The sequence below is a fragment of the Xenopus tropicalis genome, chromosome 8, assembly GCF_000004195.4.
Source record: "Xenopus tropicalis strain Nigerian chromosome 8, UCB_Xtro_10.0, whole genome shotgun sequence".
Lineage (NCBI taxonomy): Eukaryota > Metazoa > Chordata > Amphibia > Anura > Pipidae > Xenopus > Xenopus tropicalis.
In genome coordinates, this window is record NC_030684.2 from 43,926,691 (window position 1) to 43,945,242 (window position 18,552).

Here is an 18,552-nt window from a genome sequence, read left to right on the forward strand (position 1 = left end):
AATGAAAGATCAACCTTCAGTTATGGAAAAAATGATGCCCCTCCTTTAGCAAATTTGCCCCTTATGGCTCCTTGAAAAGCCATGTTCCAGTATTCTGCAGCGATGAGCCTTGAATGTCTCTTCCAGGTGGGACTGGGATTCAAAATAGGCCCTGGCAGGTAGACTACACAGAGGCCCAAGCTGCCTCCCATGGGCCCAACAGCCCCTCTGGTATTTGCAAGAATCCTCATATTGCCAGTCTAGGACTGGTCTCTTTCCAAAATAATGAGCTCCTTGACCAATAGTATTTCCAAACATGCACAAACCCCCCCCCTCCCGGCCATTATTTTGAACACATACAAGGGCAAATATGCTGCTAAGCCTGGAATGTTGCTAGCTCTGGCCTGTTTAGGGCCACCTTTACCTAAATGATTTGGGAAAACCTGAAAACCATTTAGCGAGAATGACACACTGATCCTATCCTATCCTTATGATTTTCACTCTGTGGGTGCACTTTATAAACTATGAGGTTGCTTTATAAACAAAAGCAGTTGCAGAGTTGCATAGCTAAACATGACAAACTGAGCAAACACAGAGCCTTATAAGAAAAGCATAGCCCCAAACCCTGATTTCAACACCCAACCCTAACATTAAAGCTATTGGCTATGTTCTCTTCCCTTGAGTACGAGGAGAATGGTGGGCTAAATAACAGAAAAGTACTGGTTTTGGGGCATTAAGCCAAGTCTATTGACACAAATTAATATCAATTGGATAACTCAGGCACAATATAGACAGGACATGGATTACAGAAAAACAGACTCGGGGGTAAAAACAACATCTACCTATTTATGTATACATTTTTATTTTGTGTTTTCAAAAAATTACCAAAACATGATACACTATATATACTGTACATACATATCTGATCTAATGTACAACATAAAATATTTATGTTGTAACACTTAAAAATAAAAGCATCCAAAAATGAGAAGCTAAAGCATGCACATGATACAGCACAAAATGCATCAGGGTCCCTAAAGTAATAGTTGGCTTTAGCTACATCCCACCCATGCCCACATTCCCTGAATCCAAACTCCACCCCACAGGCCCTGTACTCTACACCCCTCTCCCCTCCTTGCCCCTCATAGGATCCGTAACTCAGCATCCTCTGTCAGTCCATACTGGGTCTTGTGCTCATGGAACAGTTTGAGCAGGGAGCACTTGTACATGTTATGGTATAGATCCACAGTCTGTGGGCTTGGGTCCTGGATCTTGGGAACACTTATTGGCTCACCCACTAGAATATAGCAATAAAAATGAAAAGGTAAGTGAGGAATGTATATATCAAAGTCTATAGTTGTAGATAAAAATCCATACTTACCAACAGTTGTGATTGGTCGGGGGTATGGCAAAAAGCCCTTTGATTCTATGGATGTTATGCCACGGCCATAAAAGAAACATGGAGCAAAGCCGAAGAGCTTTTGGAACTTCCACTGAGCAGTACGGAGAATGCTCTGTTCTGGAAATTGGACTTGCTGGTACAGCTCATTCTCACCAAAGGAAAAGGAAGGAACCAAGTCTGCCCTACACAAGCAAAAAAAGCCAGAGACCAACTTAGTGATGTTTGCAGGTTTGGGATTCCTTACCTTGAAGCTTGTTACACAGAAAGCTGTAAATTACAAGATGCCCATTTCCCACTGAGTCAGTTTTAAGTAAATAATTCCTTTTTCTCTGTAATAATAAAACAGTACCTTGGACTTGATGGTAACTAAGCTGCATGAATACATATAGTTACATAGTTACATAGGGTTGAAAAAAGACCAGAGTCCATCAAGTTCAACCCTTCCAGTAAACCCAGCACACACAAACCCATACTGACCTATCTATACACTCACATACATAAACTATATATACCAACATTAATACTAACTGTAGATTTTAGTATCACAATAGCCTTGGATATTATGCTTGTTGATACTGTATTGGTGCTATTGCGTTGATTTCATGTTTAAATGCTTTTGTAACATTTAAACATTTGCTAGCACTTTCCTTTCTTCTCCAGACCTACACAGCCTAAATATACATTATTATAACATTTAAAGAATTACTCCTGATACCATGCCAGACTAATATTTAAAATAGGTCCCAACATTTCAAGCACAAGGAGGCCTAAACAGTCCCTCACAGACCCAATGACTAGTAATTGCCTACTGAGTCTTGCAGCAGCCCCTCTGACATTTGCCAGAATATACAGTTTGCCAGTCCAGACCTGCTTTAACTTTGCAACTTCTATGTCAATATTTCTAACCTTATGAGTTAAGGTCTTTCAAGAATCCCATGCCTTCATGGTGCACCTCCTAGTATACAGCTGGAAAGAGCTGTTCAACCTATAGCAGAATAAAATATATCCCTGCCTAAAACAGTATATGCCATAGCGACCAATCACAGTTACCATCTGCTAGTTCAGTGTAAATAAAAAAAGCACAAATGAACATAAATGCAAAGCTGGGTTGGACCTTTAGCTGATTAACTTGCAATAAGCACTGCCTGGACATTGTTACCCTATAAGTTGATATATGGGATATTACTGACCCTTGTTCCAATGCAAGTCGCACAAATCCTCGCCTCCTGCTCAGGATCACAGTGGTAATGCCTGGCTGGCAAGACAGGGACTCAGCAGCTCCACCAACTACAATAACCACTGCATTGCCACAGCCACTCTGAGACAGTACATAGCTGATTGCCTTCCGATTCACTGGGCACAATCCTGGAAACAGAAAAGAGGGATTCTGTCATGGGAAAACAGGCTTATTACAAAACTCATCTGTTAATAGCGCTCATTCAGCAAAATCCTGCATTAAGTCCATTTTTCAAAATAGCAAAACATTTTTTATATTTAATACTTAAATCGAAGTGAGGCTAAACATCCTCTTATTTTCCCAAATGCCCACAGCCATGTGATATATATACATGCACAGTATGCACCTGTAAATTATGGTACAATCAAGCTTTCAAAAACAATGAGTTCGGATCCTAAATAATTATACAGTCCAAGGCAGAGAGTAGTGACACCACAAATACTGTAAATAAAACACTGTAAAAGGCAGTGGAAACTTTAGCCACAAATACACTAAAAACAGTGAGAGGAGAATTAATTTTTGTAATATACATAGTGTAATTTAGTTATAAACACTACACCATAAAAATCATGAAAGGATGATTTGCAGGTACAGAGCACTTTTAGCCTTTACAGCAGAACTATGTTCCTGGAGTTCTGTATAGCAAAAGCAGCACATGTGGGAAACTGGGCAGGCAGAGACACGGAGGCTTTGAAACATGGAAGTAGCTCTAAAACTATAAAAAGCTCTAAAGTAGCTCTAAAAAGAATTCTTTTAGACATGTTACACCGTATATTTCAGTTTTCTGTACCTGGGCAAGGCAACCACAGCCCTTCAGCATTAAAGATCTGTGCATCCAAAGCAGGGGTTCTGCAGCCATGAGAGAACCTTGCCTCAGGCAGCAGCCTACAGGTTGTCAGGGGTGACAAAAAAGCTGACTTGGACAGGCCAGAAAAAGAAAATCACAGTAAGTATGATACAACTTTCTTTATGCACCCACCTCCACTCATCATATATTCTCGTAGAAGTGGCAGCCGGAAGTTGCCTGCCAGTGTTGCCAGGTAGGGACGGATTCCAGGGAATTTCTTGGAGAAACCAGTAGATTCTGTGCTGAAGTTACAGAATGCTGCTATGCACAGAATACCATGTGGGTGTGATCCAATTATGTAATTACGGCCAGGAGGCAGACTGTGAGTCTTCACTAACTGCAAGGAAAGGAAAAGCTGGTAAGAGAGGAGTAAGTAAGAAATCTGAAGAGATAACAAGCAGGCCTAAATAAATAGTGAGTGTCTATGGCATCTTACAGCAGCCCCTCTGGCATTTGCCAGAATCCACAGACTGCCAGTGAAGTTGTGCACCATAAATGAAAGGAAACTAGAAAAGGGTGCTGGGGGAAATAATGACCTATGAGGTCCTATGCGTATTATGACAGAAGCCCTATGCGTATTAAGCATGAGATCTTCCACCGCAGTGCCAATGACCCAAACCAGGGCTGTCCACCCTATTACAATTATTTCTCATATAACATGTTCAAGGCCTGGATTCAATTAAAATGATGAGGTCATACTGTGAGGTCTATGGATCCTTTGTGCTGACTGGGGTCCATAAAAGTCCTTCAGAGGGCCACATCCAGCCCACAGGCCTCCAGTTGGGCAGCCCTGACACAAAAGATGATTTGATGGCCCAAACAAATGGTTCTGGATGGAAGTGAAAGGGAGCTGCATTACTTTCACTTGCACACAAGCATTCCATGAAGGAGCAATGGCAGATAAAATGTTTAGTTTATACAAGCCAACTGCCATCTGATAGGATCACCAGAAGGCCTGCTGAAACTTCCCCCACCCCTTAGATTCCATTCCGAGCCCAATTAATCAAAAGGCTGATGCCACACGGGATGTCAACAGTGATCAAATCTTGTAAATTCAGTTACCAATCTGTAAATCTAAAAAATCTGTAAAGATAAAGCTAAGGCTAATTCCAGACAAGGCTGTTTCTCAGACTGCATATAAGCTGAGAAACAGCCCCTACGCTCACAATTGCCCTCCTCTGTGCCTGTACCTGGTGCAGTTTTGAGCAGCGAAACGTGTGAGTATTTATTTTAGAGTCAAAATCCTCTTTGTGTGTCTGCACCCAGGCTGCCACAGAGGCTCCAGATGTAGAAATAGAGGAGAGCAGTTGTGTTGCATTCATACAATGGCGATGTAATACTTGCATTTGTCTTTCACATGCAATAATGCGCAGCAGACCTTTATGGGGAAGTAATCCCGAAAATAATTCCAAATAGCCCAGTTCCGGACCCAGTGACTGCGTCGACCTCCTGGGGGCCAAGAGAAAATATGAAAGCAGCATACACTGGGAATATAACAGTACAAGTACTGAATAAAAGAGAGGCAAATAAATAATCTGGAATGGAATAGAGTTCTCATAACTACACAACTACAGTATGCAATGTCACTGAACAATGGTTTGCACATGTCGACAGCTGACAGCTTCCTAGAAATGTGGTAATGGCAGATTCTGTTAATGCCTTTAAGAGGGGCCTGGATGAGTTCTTGAAACAATCAGAATATCCAATGCTATTGTGATACTAATATCTATAGTTAGTATTAGTGGTTGTATTTATAGTTTATGTATGTGAGTGTATAGATTGGTAGGTGTGGGTTGTGTGTGCTGGGTTTACTTGGATGGGTTGAACTTGATGGGTTTTTTTTTTAACCCTATGTAACTATGTATGTAACTATGTAATACAAGGTGTTACACACGTCTGTTTCTGTCAGACCAGTAGCCCTAAGTAACCAATCAAAATTTAGATGTTACTGGTCTAACGCAGATTTAATAATAAGACTAACTATCTGGCTGTTATTATGGATTTAAAAGGGATTGGGCAAAATACATTTTTACCAGTTTCGGGCGTGTCCCAGTCCAGCAAAATCCAGCTTATGTAGAGAGCAGAAACTGGCCAAAGACCCGTGAAGAAAAGATAAATAAGAATCACAAGGGCCAACAAGCCTGGTCAAAGGGCACAAAAACATTAAGTAAATGTATATTCTCAATTTATGGCTCTCTCTCACCCTGCGAGCTGGCCAAAACTGGCAGGACCCACAGGTTTAGAATGTACGATTATAGCAGAATACAAGCATTCTCATTTATTAACCAGATTCCAGCTTTATTGCTTCAGCACTTTTAACTCACATTTACCTCACAAGGGCTCCACACCAGGCTAACACACTAATTTGCTGCTTCGGCCTAGCCTCTGCCATCCTAACTCTCCCTCAAGCAGCTTCTTTCACTGTCTCTAACACTGCCAGAATGCCCCCCCCCCCCCGGGGAATCAGCCCCTATGCTTTAAAAATCTGATTGTTGGGCCTACAGCCATCATCATTGCATCAGCACTATGCACAATTTGGCGCAAACTGCTCGCATATACAGTTTTGCGGCATATTTAACTAAATGTGCCTGCACCTGGCTGATGCCCAGGGGGGCACCATCCCAGCTGCTCAAAAAAAATGTTTTTAGATATTATAACATACCCCCCAACACTGTCCCGCCGGTTTTTATAGTGCATCCCGCTGTCCCGGATAGTTCAATCAATCTATAGGGGCAATTGGGGTCACTTACTATGGGGGCATTGTCTATGGGGGCTATTGGGGGCACTTACTATGGGGGATATTGGGGGCACTGTGTGTGGGGCCCCTATAGTAGGTGTTTTTTCTTATTATTTTATTTTTACTTCTGTAATATTTGGGGGAGGGAGCACAAAAGTAAATTTCTACTTAGGGCACCCATTTGGCCAGCAGCGGCCCTGGGCACAATAATTAGATTTTTGAAGCATGGGGCAGATTTCCGATCTGTGCTTATCTTCTGGCTGAGAATCCACCCTGTGTGGCATTAACCTTAGTATTTTAGGCTCCATCAGTCAAAACTTTCTAGGTAGCTGGGGGTATGATGTTGAATTGGAGCTAGGGATGTGCTTACTATATTAAGAACTGAGCAATATAAATGGCAATTATGGACCATTATTACAGATAAAGTAAATATAAGCTTTGCTGGAATAAAGATGATGCAAATAGGGTGATGCCCTAAAGAGCAGTGGTTGAAGGTTAAAAAATGAAGGCTAGCACAGGACAGGGTTAGATGGCAAAAGAAGGGCTGATGGCACCCTAGAAAGGTTGTTGTGCCTCAGGCCCTGCCATCACAGCATTCGGCCCTGGGCTGAGGCAAAAAAAGGCAGCAGCAATAACAAAAACCTTAATGACAGTAAATCAATTACATTTTAAATGATATTAAGTAACATTGGAGATTCATGTAGGGAGTTCTCCAGATTGGGAATGGCAGTTGCCTTGCTGGGTGTTTACATTTACCTTCCTAGATCAACAGAGAATATTTCGCAAAGTTTGAACTTTATGAACTTTTGTCATTTTTCAGCTTTAACTATTACATAACTGGGCTGCCTCTCAGAAGCACTAAGGAACGTACAGATTTTCTACTTCCTCTTCATGCTACAGACGTGAATTATTGTTATGCCACAAAACAGTGTAGATTTTACATTTATTTTCACACATCCTAAGTGCTATAAACATTTATTTCATTTATAGCAATATACGGGGAAGTTAACTATATCTTACCTTCTGAGTCTGCTCCTGAAGTCAATGTGTCTGCCCAGGTGCAGACACACAGCCCCAAAATGTATGCCAAAATATGCTCTGTGTCTGCACCCAGGCTGACCCAGTGGCTCCACCCAGGCTGACCCAGTGGCTCAAAGGGCAGATACACAACTGGGCTGATACCAGTGGATCAGCTGATTCTTGGCCTGTACTTATACCCAAGCAGAGAATCAACGACTCACTGCCTCACCAAAACAGAACAAGTGGCTAGTGGATTCTCTTAGAGGCAAGTGCAAGTCGGCTGCCTTGGGCCAATTAACCTGCCTGTATGTTTTTGGAGGGTTGCAGGAAACCGGAGAAACCCAGTCAAATACATGCAAACTCTTGGCAGACAGTGTCCTATTTAATATTACATATTGTATACTTAGGTGCAGGACAATAATAGAGAGAACTTAATATCAGTGTCACAATATAATGAACTCACCCATGACTAGAAAAGAGAAGATCCATTGGAGAACAGCGAAGAGCTGTAGGCATGGGCGGAGCTGCTGCTGGGGCAGCGCAGGAGTAGCAGGCAGAGAGCGCAAAGCTGAGCGCAGAGACAACCTGCTCCCTACAATACACAGTATTGAGTGTTAGGAATAAAGGGGACATATTGTGTAAATAACAAAAGTGTGCCAGTGCATTATAATCTTTAAGATATACCAGGGTAGTAACATGACATGCTTCATTTCTTTTACACAGTCCATTTAGGAATATAAAGCAGACATATGAGAAATGAAACCAACGCAGTGCAATCTACACATAAAGCCATCATCCTCTCTTAAAGGAGAAGGAAAGGTAAAAACTAAGTAAGCTTTATCAGAAAGGTCTCCTGAGTCCTCTATCAAAAGAAACACAGGCTTTCTTGTCTCCTTTTTTGGGAACATGTTCTTCAGTATCAGACTTCCTCTCTTTTAGGGCTCCTTCAGGTTTGGGGCACAAGTCTGCTCAGTTCTCTCTTTACTCCCCCTCCCTTCTCCTGCTCCCATCTCCCTTAGGAATGTGTAATCTGAGCTATAAGGCTAGAGCTGCAGCAGGAAGCTACCAAGACAAAGCTAAAATGGCAGCTACTATCGGAGGGAGCTTTGAGAGCTTTCTGCTGAATAAATATAGCGTTCTAGGTGGCACTAATGTGACAAATCTATTGGCAGTAAAATGTCAAAATGCCTTTCCTTCTCCTTTAAAGGAAGTTTAGTGTAAAAATGAAACTGGGTAATTTAGATATTGCGCAAAATAAAAAATGTTTCTTATATTACAAATATGTTTTATTTGGGCAGTATATCTATTTTACTCATTTTTACACTGGACTGTTCCTGTAAGTCTGCCTGCTTGCCTGCCTCTCTGCATTTCTGATGTCTTCAAAATTGTGTTGCATGTAGAAAAGCTAGTTTGCCACTTTCAAACACTTTGGACCCCTACCCTATCTTGATATCCTACATTTGCTCTGCATTCTGTCACATTCATTATTCTAAAATGAAAGCAATAGTTATAGTATTTTAAACTGTGTCTGATACATGAAACTGAGCTATAAGCCAGTTTCCCTTTCTCAGAATATATTGTCTGATTTACTTTAAATAACCATTTGCCCTAAATATTGCCTACATAATCCGTTTATAAAAATCTATCATTTTCAGCAGTGACAGGTTGAGTTAGGCTAAAAGCTTTATTTACACAGGTCTTGCTATCAGACAGCTTGGGCAATATCACCTTCCACTTGCCCTGTGTATAAATGTCATTCTGCAGCTGTTTATAAAGGGCAAAAAGTGGCCCCCAACATATATACAAGGACTCACCTTGCAGGTCCCTGGAATATGCAGCGATGATCGTTTTCATGGCTCTTAGCTTTTGTTTTTAATTTACGCTGAGTCTTGAAAGTCCATTATTGGGCGATACCACCTCTAAGTTGGAGGGGTGAAGGTTTTGGCCACTAATTAACATGAAGGCATACTATTACATGGATACAGGAGATAAGAAAATGTTTGCAATACCACCGACAGCATAAGCGCTTACCAAAGGAGTGATAATAAATAGGGTGCTCTAGTGAAGGCTGTTTGCATGAGATGCACCTGTGACAGATCCCCCTGCACGAACAACATGGAGCATTCCGTTTTATGATGAAACTCTGTGCCCTTGGTCCAGGGCTAACGGAACTTGCTCCAAAACAAACTCAGCCTGTTATCTGTGTGCCCCACTGGATTCTTTTGAGGGGGAGTTACCTACTGTCCCATGTTTTTAGTTGTGTGTTGCAAAGATATTTCTGGGAGAGAGGGACTCAGCAGTGAGAAAATGCTCTATCCAGGGAACTTTCTACCGTATTATGTCAGGGTTTTCATTTCAAAAAGCTGATAAATAGAAAGTTTATAAGAGGCCTATAGAGAAATAAATGAATTTTATAGCAATCAGTTCCCACACCAAGTTCCTATACTAACACCAAAAGCAACAGCGGGAAACAGGGTGCTTCAATTTGCAATTTACTGCTGGAAGCTGAACTGCAATGGACTAAGTCAGAATAATATCAGGCCTGGCTCACAGCTGGAGCTTCAGTTCATCTCAGCAGTTTTTATTTGGGTTGAGGCTCTTGCAGGCCAACCAAGTTCTTTCCACACCTGTCTCAGCAAACAGGAAAAGGTGTTTGTCAAACTGTATCCACAAAGTAGGAAAGATATCACTGTATGCTGTAGCCATAATGTTCGCTTTTACTCTCATTACCTCTGACCTAACCAAAAACATTAAAAAAACACCAACCATTAACCCGCCTTCACCAAACATTACCATCAGTATTATGCAGTTAGGCAGGTAGTGTTCTCCTGGTATCTCAGCAGGAATGTTCCAACTGAGGACATCAGGAGTCATTTCTACACAATTTGCCTATCTAGTTTGAAACAGCAGCACCACCTGCTGTTTATTTTGGCTGATTCGACACAGTCGGTATCAAAATGAAGCTGGGTGGAAAAGTCTTTTGATGTTGTCTTGCTTAGAACTGACCCGAGACACATCAGATGACTGTTTGCTGCTCACTATCTTCATTTTACTGAGCAGAATAGACAGATTTCGGCTCCTTTCATTTTATTGCTTACAAAATATTTTTGGTATCTGCCAAGTTCCCAAACTGCAGAAGGCCCAGACAAGTAGATGGAGGCTCAGCCTGAAGGCCAGTGTAATAAATACTGGATACCTCTGAGACAGTAGAAAGCGATTCAGACTTTGTCATAAATTTACCATACAACAACAAGGTGGAAGCTCAGTAATAAAGGCAAATAGAAAGATGCACTTTAAGCAGAAAAAAAATATTTATTTAAAAAAACTAAAGAAATAAATATTAACAGGATCTCAAGTATGGGGTGAAAAGGGGCCAGAGCACATACAGTGAAGGCACACAAATCACTATTGCTTGCTGAATAACCCCATCTGGCACATGGCTCCAAGCACACAGTGGCACTGCACACCAAGTCCCATGTGACAGGAAGCCTGATGAATGGAGCCAACAATTTCATAAAGTCACATAGTAACATAATACAAAAAAATGGGAGCTGTAACAGGAACTCAGCCCATATTCTTGCGGTTCCCATAGCCACGTGGGTGGGTATCTTTCCAGTCATCCCAGTTTCGTGCCCTCTGTAGAGTTTCTGGATCATCTTGCTCCTCTTTCCTTTCTTTCAAAGCTGCTTCCTGTTCCTCATCTGTAGTACATAAAGGAATAGGCATTAAAAGTGTGTACAGATCTGATTCGCATAAACAATTTATTAAAATTTGGGAGCCATGGCTTGTATACAGACATGGGGCGGATTACCCTACCTCCCTCCTCTCACTGTAACCCCATCGAACACAGAAAAGCAATAAGGCATCAGACCGTCCCCCTAACAAAACTCAAAGCAACATAACCTGTCCATTGTACATAGTTATAGTTACCCTGCTTTTATATAAGACTACAAAAGATAGGGACCTAGAGTGGCCCGCAAGAGAACCCCTCTGGCCCCCTATGGTACGCCTACAGACTACCCGTTATACTGACGTCCGCAATCCTTGTCTTACCAAAATGCTCCATCACATTACGGTCTTGATTTTTTGTACACACTACAATACCTGTATAGTAGCCTGTATGATTCATGCTTATTTTGAAATAAAACTATATTGAGATAAAAAAAATAAGTGTGTAGAGAACTAATCATAATATTTGGTACCAATATTAAACCAAAGCCAATATCTCTCTGCTACTCATGACTGATATTACACCCACCCAGCAGAACCAGACAATAATATGAAGTTAGTGGGTACAAGTGACAGACACTTTGTTCAACAATCACAATGGCTGAACCTCAGGAAGGGCTCGGTCCCCACTAAAAAATTGTATTCCCTAAAAGAAAAACTGTTCTCACTAAATGAAAACTTGTTCTCAGCCAGTGTAGCCTGCCTATAATAACTGGTTCAATACAGAAATGTATGGTGAACCATAGGATACCTGTTGGTTTGCTATGCACGCCTTGGTCTGGCAGGATTCCCTTCTTCTGGTGCTGTTCATACCAGTCATCCACTGTCATAGTCGGAAGACTTGGATATCCTGCCCCAAAAACCCTGGGATTTAAAAAAGATGTGCATTTTAAGATCATTTGCCAACATAAATGCAAAGGGAAGATTGGCAGTTGGTGAAAGGAATGGGAGAGGACAGGAAGAGGTGGGAGCGTCTGTACATACTTAGCCTGCAGAGCATCACGAGTCAGTATGAAGGGTTTCATTGGTGGCCTGGTGGGCCTTGAAGGATGGGGGATCTCAGCTCCCTTTAAGAAAAAAACAGTGGCAATTTCAGAGATTAATTTTTTGCTTTAATGATTTGCTTAGACTTAATTACTGGTGTTTAGAATTACAAATAATGGGTAGTATAATTATGCCTTTCTAAGTCCCACTTGCAGAGGGTTGCAACAAAATAATCACCCACACAATCTTCTTTGCTTTGAATAAAACTTTTATCAAGATACATCTTGCACATTCTTAATTATAGTGTAAAGTTAACAACCTGTGAGACACCCAAAAGGCGTCAGTTGCCAGTAATGGTTCTGTAAGGCAATTTCTCCATCGGATTCTTATTTAAAGTAAAGAAGATCAAGCTAATGTGCATACAAGCTCAAGCTGATTGGCTAAAGGCTGTGGTCTCTGTTTAACTTAAAGGAACAGTAACACCAAAAAATGAAAGAGCTTTAAAGTAATAAAAATCTAATGCACTGTTGCCCTGCACTGGTAAAACTGGTGTGTTTGCTACAATAACACTACTATAATTTATATAATAAGCTGCTGTGTAGCCACGGGGGCAGCCATTCAAGCTGGAAAAAAGGAGAAAAGGCACAGGTTACATAGCAGATAACAGATAAGTTCTGTAGAATACAATAGTGCTTTATCTGTTATCTGCTATGTGCCTGTGCCTTTTCTCCTTTGAATGGCTGCCTCCATGGCTACATAGCAGCTTATTTATATAAATTATAGTAGACTTTCTGAAGTAAACGCACAACTTTTACCAGTGCAGGGCAGCAGCACATTATATTTTAGTTACTTCTATACACTTTCATTTTTTGGTGTTACTGTTCCTTTAAAGCTCAGGTTACAGGCACTTTACAATATAATCTAGATAGCAATGGGTTTGATGTAGTTGGTTTGCATTAATATATTGCAAAATATGGACAAACCATTGCTGTTCAAATGACAAGGAAAGTGCTATTTACTGGGGCACACCATACCAGTGAATATTATTGCTAAACTTGTGCCGCATAAAACGCATACAGGGCAAAGGTATCTTTTTTTTCTCTGATTACTGTGGATTAAGAGTAGTCTTGGAGAGTGACTTGTCACTCACCCACCTTCTTAATGGCCTCTCTTGCCTTCACCATTGGCAGTTCCTGGTCTATGCTGTCTATCTCCTCCAAGGCAGTGCACACCCATCGCTGGAGCTGTAAAAGGTAAAATTCCCTGACTTGTTCTTCATCAGCAGATCCGCTCCTCACTGCCTCCTGTAGGCCAGAGAGACGACTCTCTAACTCTTTCTTCTGTTTGTATCTGGGATAAGAGAGATGGGGAATTAACCAAACACCTAATTTATACAACAGGAAACCATTGAACAATAATAAAAAGAAATGACACGCAGGATGCATTTCAGATTCATTCAATCGGGCAGGTGTTTATCAGGCAGGTTTGCTTTTTCCGTTAGATCGGAGTCCGCATCTGACAACTCATATACCCCTGGTTGTAATTTAATCGTTAAAGTGATACTGACATGGAAAAACAACTTTTCAAATTATGAATCTACAGTGGAGGAAATAATTATTTGACCCCTCACTGATTTTGTAAGTTTGTCCAATGACAAAGAAATGAAAAGTCTCAGAACAGTATCATTTCAATGGTAGGTTTATTTTAACAGTGGCAGATAGCACATCAAAAGGAAAATCGAAAAAATAACTTTAAATAAAAGATAGCAACTGATTTGCATTTCATTGAGTGAAATAAGTTTTTGAACCCCTACCAACCATTAAGAGTTCTGGCTCCCACAGAGTGGTTAGACACTTCTACTCAATTAGTCAACCTCATTAAGGACACCTGTCTTAACTAGTCATCTGTATAAAAGACACCTGTCCACAGAATCAATCAATCAAGCAGACTCCAAACTCTCCAACATGGGAAAGACCAAAGAGCTGTCCAAGGATGTCAGAGACAAAATTGTAGACCTACACAAGGCTGGAATGGGCTACAAAACCATTAGCAAGAAGCTGGGAGGGAAGGTGACAACTGTTGGTGCGATTGTTCGAAAATGGAAGGAGCACAAAATGACCATCAATCGACCTCGCTCTGGGGCTCCACGCAAGATCTCACCTCGTGGGGTGTCAATGATTCTGAGAAAGGTGAAAAAGCATCCTAGAACTACACGGGAGGAGTTAGTTAATGACCTCAAATTAGCAGGGACCACAGTCACCAAGAAAACCATTGGAAACACATTACACCGCAATGGATTAAAATCCTGCAGGGCTCACAAGGTCCCCCTGCTCAAGAAGGCACATGTGCAGGCCCGTCTGAAGTTTGCCAATGAACACCTGAATGATTCTGTGAGTGACTGGGAGAAGGTGCTGTGGTCTGATGAGACCAAAATAGAGCTCTTTGGCATTAACTCAACTCGCTGTGTTTGGAGGAAGAAAAATGCTGCCTATGACCCCCAAAACACCGTCCCCACCGTCAAGCATGGGGGTGGAAACATTTTGCTTTGGGGGTGTTTTTCTGCTAAGGGCACAGGACAACTTATTCGCATTAACGGGAAAATGGACGGAGCCATGTATCGTGAAATCCTGAACGACAACCTCCTTCCCTCTGCCAGGAAACTGAAAATGGGTCGTGGATGGGTGTTCCAGCACGACAATGACCCAAAACATACAGCAAAGGCAACAAAGGAGTGGCTCAAGAAGAAGCACATTAAGGTCATGGAGTGGCCTAGTCAGTCTCCGGACCTTAATCCAATAGAAAACCTATGGAGGGAGCTCAAGCTTAGAGTTGCACAGAGACAGCCTCGAAACCTTAGGGATTTAGAGATGATCTGCAAAGAGGAGTGGGACCAACATTCCTCCTAAAATGTGCGCAAACTTGGTCATCAATTACAAGAAACGTTTGACCTCTGTGCTTGCAAACAAGGGTTTTTCCACTAAGTATTCAGTCTTTTTTTGTTAGAGGGTTCAAAAACTTATTTCACTCAATGAAATGCAAATCAGTTGCTATCTTTTATTTAAAGTTATTTTTTCGATTTTCCTTTTGATGTGCTATCTGCCACTGTTAAAATAAACCTACCATTGAAATGATACTGTTCTGAGACTTTTCATTTCTTTGTCATTGGACAAACTTACAAAATCAGTGGGGGGTCAAATAATTATTTCCTCCACTGTACATAAAAAGTTCCCTATAGGTCATGTTGATCTTTTTTCACTGTTGGGGCTGGTTTTGTAAGTAATTGTTACTTGAAGTTCCTACACCTGACTGTTTTGCCAACCTGACTGTCCCTTCTCAGCCTGTCGGTTACAGCTTCTAATGCTAACAGACAAATATGGCCGCCCCCTCATAGAAGAACATGGGGGATCCGATAAGGAATGGAAAAGCATCAGCAAATACTTTTTATGGCAAAATTATAAAGCTTGTGCAAAGACAATGTTTTGATAGATGTAAAAAAGTTTTCATTTCTGGTGTCAGTATCTCTTTAAAGCCCTAGGGCCATATGATTGAATTAGCCACCATAAGCCTGCAATATTGTAGAATCAGCTTGTTCAAAGATTCATTTGTTGGGCAACCCTACTAAATGAGCAGATCACAGTGAGGGCAGGCAGCTTCAATCTTAATGCTACAATGGTGCTGTATGATTATTCTAAAGCAGGGGTCCCCAACCTTCTTTACCCGTAAACCACATTTAAATGTAAAAAGATTTGGAGAGCAACACAAGCAAGCAAAAGGTTCCTGGGAATGCAAAATATGGGCTGTGATTGGCTATTTGGTAGCCCCTGTGTAGACTAATAGCCTACAGGAGACTCTGATTGGCAGTACACAGGTTTTGATGCAACTAAAACTTGCTTTCAAAAATTAAAAATTAAGCACATGCTTTTTTTGTAATCCATATCCAATGGGTTAGTGAGCAACATGTTGCTTCCAAGCCACTGATTGGAGGATCACTGTAATAAAGGAACCCTGTTTTCACAGCCTTAACATTTTTAAAAGTAACTGCTATGAAAATGAGCAGAGCTTAAGAAACCCATTGCCTTCAGCACTGTGGCCCTATGGCACAAGCATTGTTTTCTATCTGAATTTTTTGGAGAATGAAGTACAAAGGCAAATGATAGAAATGGTGTAAATAGACTTTCCATTAAAGTTAATGGGCAGTATTCTGGGAAGGGATTACTGGATCATTCTTCAGTTTTAGGCTTAACGCTTTGCATTTTCTTCACCAGTGGAAAAATGCAAATCCTCCCCAATCAATGCACAAATGAGCATTTTCTGTCTGGAATCTGCTGAATACTGACAGGCGGATGCAGTTACACTCCATGTGGCAGACTGGCAGTTTTTTCCACCACCAAGGAAAACAACAGGCGTGGTATTAGACACTAAGAGGGCACATATCAGAGAGTCATGGGCATTGGATTACAGTGGACATGGCTGTGTACAGCAGTCTTTGTTACAGGGGCAACTGCCTTAGGCTCATATGAAACCGCGGTGGCAGGAATGCAATCCACCTAGCAGTGTGCATGCAGAATGGAAATCCACACCATTTGCGGAGTTATGAGAAACAGAAATATTGGTTTCTCTCCTGCCAGAGATGGAGAAACCACTGTGTCACATCAGCCTTAGCCGCTATTTAGCACTATTTTGTTGGACACTCAACATTTAGTATTTATTACCTTCTTATCAATAAGAGGATAAGCAACAAGTGCTTGGTTTCGACTATTAGAACACATTCCTACCTCTCAATCTTTGCCTGCCTCTGTACAGCCATAGCAGTCAGGCCAGGAGCTGGTGTTGGCCGCATCATGTTGAATGTTTCTTGCTCTCCTTGGCTTGTCCCTGCAGTTTGCTGGGGAAGTTCAAACTTAGACACTTTGTAGTCATGGCACCTTGTCAGAAAGTCCAGGAAATAGGAGCGTGCAGCCTCCAGGTGTTGCAATCTCTTACTGAGACCCGTCTGCTTCAATGTCAAGGCCCCCAGCAGTGCAGGTAGAAGGAGATACTTGATATCTGTGGATGAAATCTCTTCCAGATCCTCATTACGACTGCAAAATGGAAACACTAAATTAATTATTTATATATGAGCAAAGTAGGACAGTATTTTAACCCGAGTTTGAATGTTGACATTTATTGCAGGCTGCCATCCTATTACTGGAAAGTCATATGTGAGACTTTCAAGTTTGCTTTCAAAGGCACAAAGTGACAACACATTTTCAGTGTTGTTGGGGGGTCTGGGACCCAGGGCTGGCATACTTAACAGCATTAAACTTCAATGGCTGCCCAACTGAGGTTGTAGTTCTGCAACAACAGCTCTGCTTTGAGTATTGCCTACAGACATGAATACACTGGTGTTTGGGGGGGGGGGGGGTCCTGTTCATGACATGAGATGTATGTATGTATGTATATCTTTATTTATAAAGCGCTACTTATGTACGCAACGCTGTACAGTAGAATAGATTAATACAAACAGGGGTTTATTAAGATAATAGATAAATACAAAGTATAACAATGAATACAGTTGCATTAGGTAAAGAATCAAAGACACAAGAGTATAGAGGTCCCTGCCCCGTAGAGCTTACAATCTAGATGCATTTTAACTATGTAAAAATCGATGGTGTGGATTTACAGCATCAGAAAACATGTTCCACTTGTGATTTTGCAGTAGCGCTTGTATAAATACTTCTAGCAGAGCCACATGAAAAATGTTTCCACTAAAGAGACCCTCCCCTCATTTTATACAGAGCAGAGAAAATCGTAGGAAGGAGATCCAGTTTTATTCCTACAATTTCCATGTTGGTAAAATAGCCTATAGGTTAAAACTGGGATTTAAAGCACAAGCATGGCAGTTAGTTAAGATGCTAACAATATATTATTAGTGCCAGTAGCGCACACAATACAAGGCGGGGTGTACCCAGGCCCAACTGCCCTCACAACACTCACTTCTAACCCGATGTTGCGCACCTTATAGGCCCTCCCCGCCACGCCCCTTTCTACTAAATCTGCTTGCAGTCCCTACCTGAACAATTCCAGCTGGGTAACCATCCGAGTAGCCTGCTCCAGCGACCCGATTCCTCTCTTTACTTTGTCCTGGAGTTCATGGGCTCCGGTCGGCTCGTTACTTTCTTCTACCTCATCCAAGAATCGCCATCCCTTTACTAGCAGCTCCGACAGCTTCGCTGGCTCAGGCTCTGTAGCCTCCGCCATCTTTACAAAACAAAACTGAACTTGCCGGCTTCCGTAGGAAGCGCATCGCTATGGCCATCTTGTGGTTGGCAGGCGAAGCTCTCTGCATTTACTAATTACACTCTGGGGCGGGATAGAGAACGAACTAAATATGGCAGAGTATTGATAGATTTGTATTCCTTTAGTGGTTGCGTGTTTTAAATTCACAGCACGAACTACGTTGTAAAGATAAACTTTACAGCGGCCCGCAAAGTTTTTCCTGACAGAAATGTTTACCTTTATAGTGGCCAAAGCAGAAGTTCACCGTATAGGACCCATTCGAGCCTCCCTAGAAGGTACACAGATTACACAAACACAAGCTTTGACATGTACCCCATGAAAGTCTGTGTCAGTGCATA

At 41.6% G+C, this 18,552-nt stretch overlaps 2 protein-coding genes across 2 annotated transcripts; both read right to left on the reverse strand.

The window, feature by feature from the left end:
- Positions 1-822: 822 nt before the first annotated feature.
- Positions 823-9,188, reverse strand: dgat2l6 (diacylglycerol O-acyltransferase 2-like 6). The gene is made up of 8 exons (XM_002934893.5): positions 9,037-9,188; positions 7,686-7,814; positions 5,499-5,606; positions 4,844-4,914; positions 3,598-3,802; positions 2,572-2,746; positions 1,361-1,563; positions 823-1,276 (listed from the first exon to the last, which is right to left on the reverse strand). The coding sequence occupies exons 1-8, from the start codon at positions 9,074-9,076 to the stop codon at positions 1,122-1,124; spliced, it is 1,086 nt and encodes a 361-aa protein (XP_002934939.1). The 5' UTR covers positions 9,077-9,188; the 3' UTR covers positions 823-1,121.
- Positions 9,189-10,514: 1,326 nt separating this feature from the next.
- Positions 10,515-18,191, reverse strand: igbp1 (immunoglobulin (CD79A) binding protein 1). Its single transcript, NM_001078972.1, has 6 exons — positions 17,988-18,191; positions 16,711-17,016; positions 13,090-13,285; positions 11,936-12,018; positions 11,703-11,815; positions 10,515-10,923 (listed from the first exon to the last, which is right to left on the reverse strand). Exons 1-6 carry the CDS (start codon positions 18,173-18,175, stop codon positions 10,787-10,789), a joined length of 1,023 nt encoding a protein of 340 aa, NP_001072440.1. The 5' UTR covers positions 18,176-18,191; the 3' UTR covers positions 10,515-10,786.
- Between the last annotated feature and the right edge of the window lie 361 nt (positions 18,192-18,552).

Coding starts and splice junctions, on each gene's coding strand:
- dgat2l6 (XM_002934893.5), bottom strand. CDS start 9,076: ATGAAAACGATCATCGCTGCATATTCCAGGGACCTGCAAG. Junction 7,815..9,036: donor ATATTCCAGGGACCTGCAAG/GTGAGTCCTTGT, acceptor TGTGTATTGTAG/GGAGCAGGTTGTCTCTGCGC. Junction 3,803..4,843: donor GGGATTACTTCCCCATAAAG/GTCTGCTGCGCA, acceptor CTTTCCTTGCAG/TTAGTGAAGACTCACAGTCT.
- igbp1 (NM_001078972.1), bottom strand. CDS start 18,175: ATGGCGGAGGCTACAGAGCCTGAGCCAGCGAAGCTGTCGGAGCTGCTA. Junction 12,019..13,089: donor CAAGAGAGGCCATTAAGAAG/GTGGGTGAGTGA, acceptor TTTTTCTTAAAG/GGAGCTGAGATCCCCCATCC. Junction 10,924..11,702: donor CGTGCATAGCAAACCAACAG/GTATCCTATGGT, acceptor TATGTACTACAG/ATGAGGAACAGGAAGCAGCT.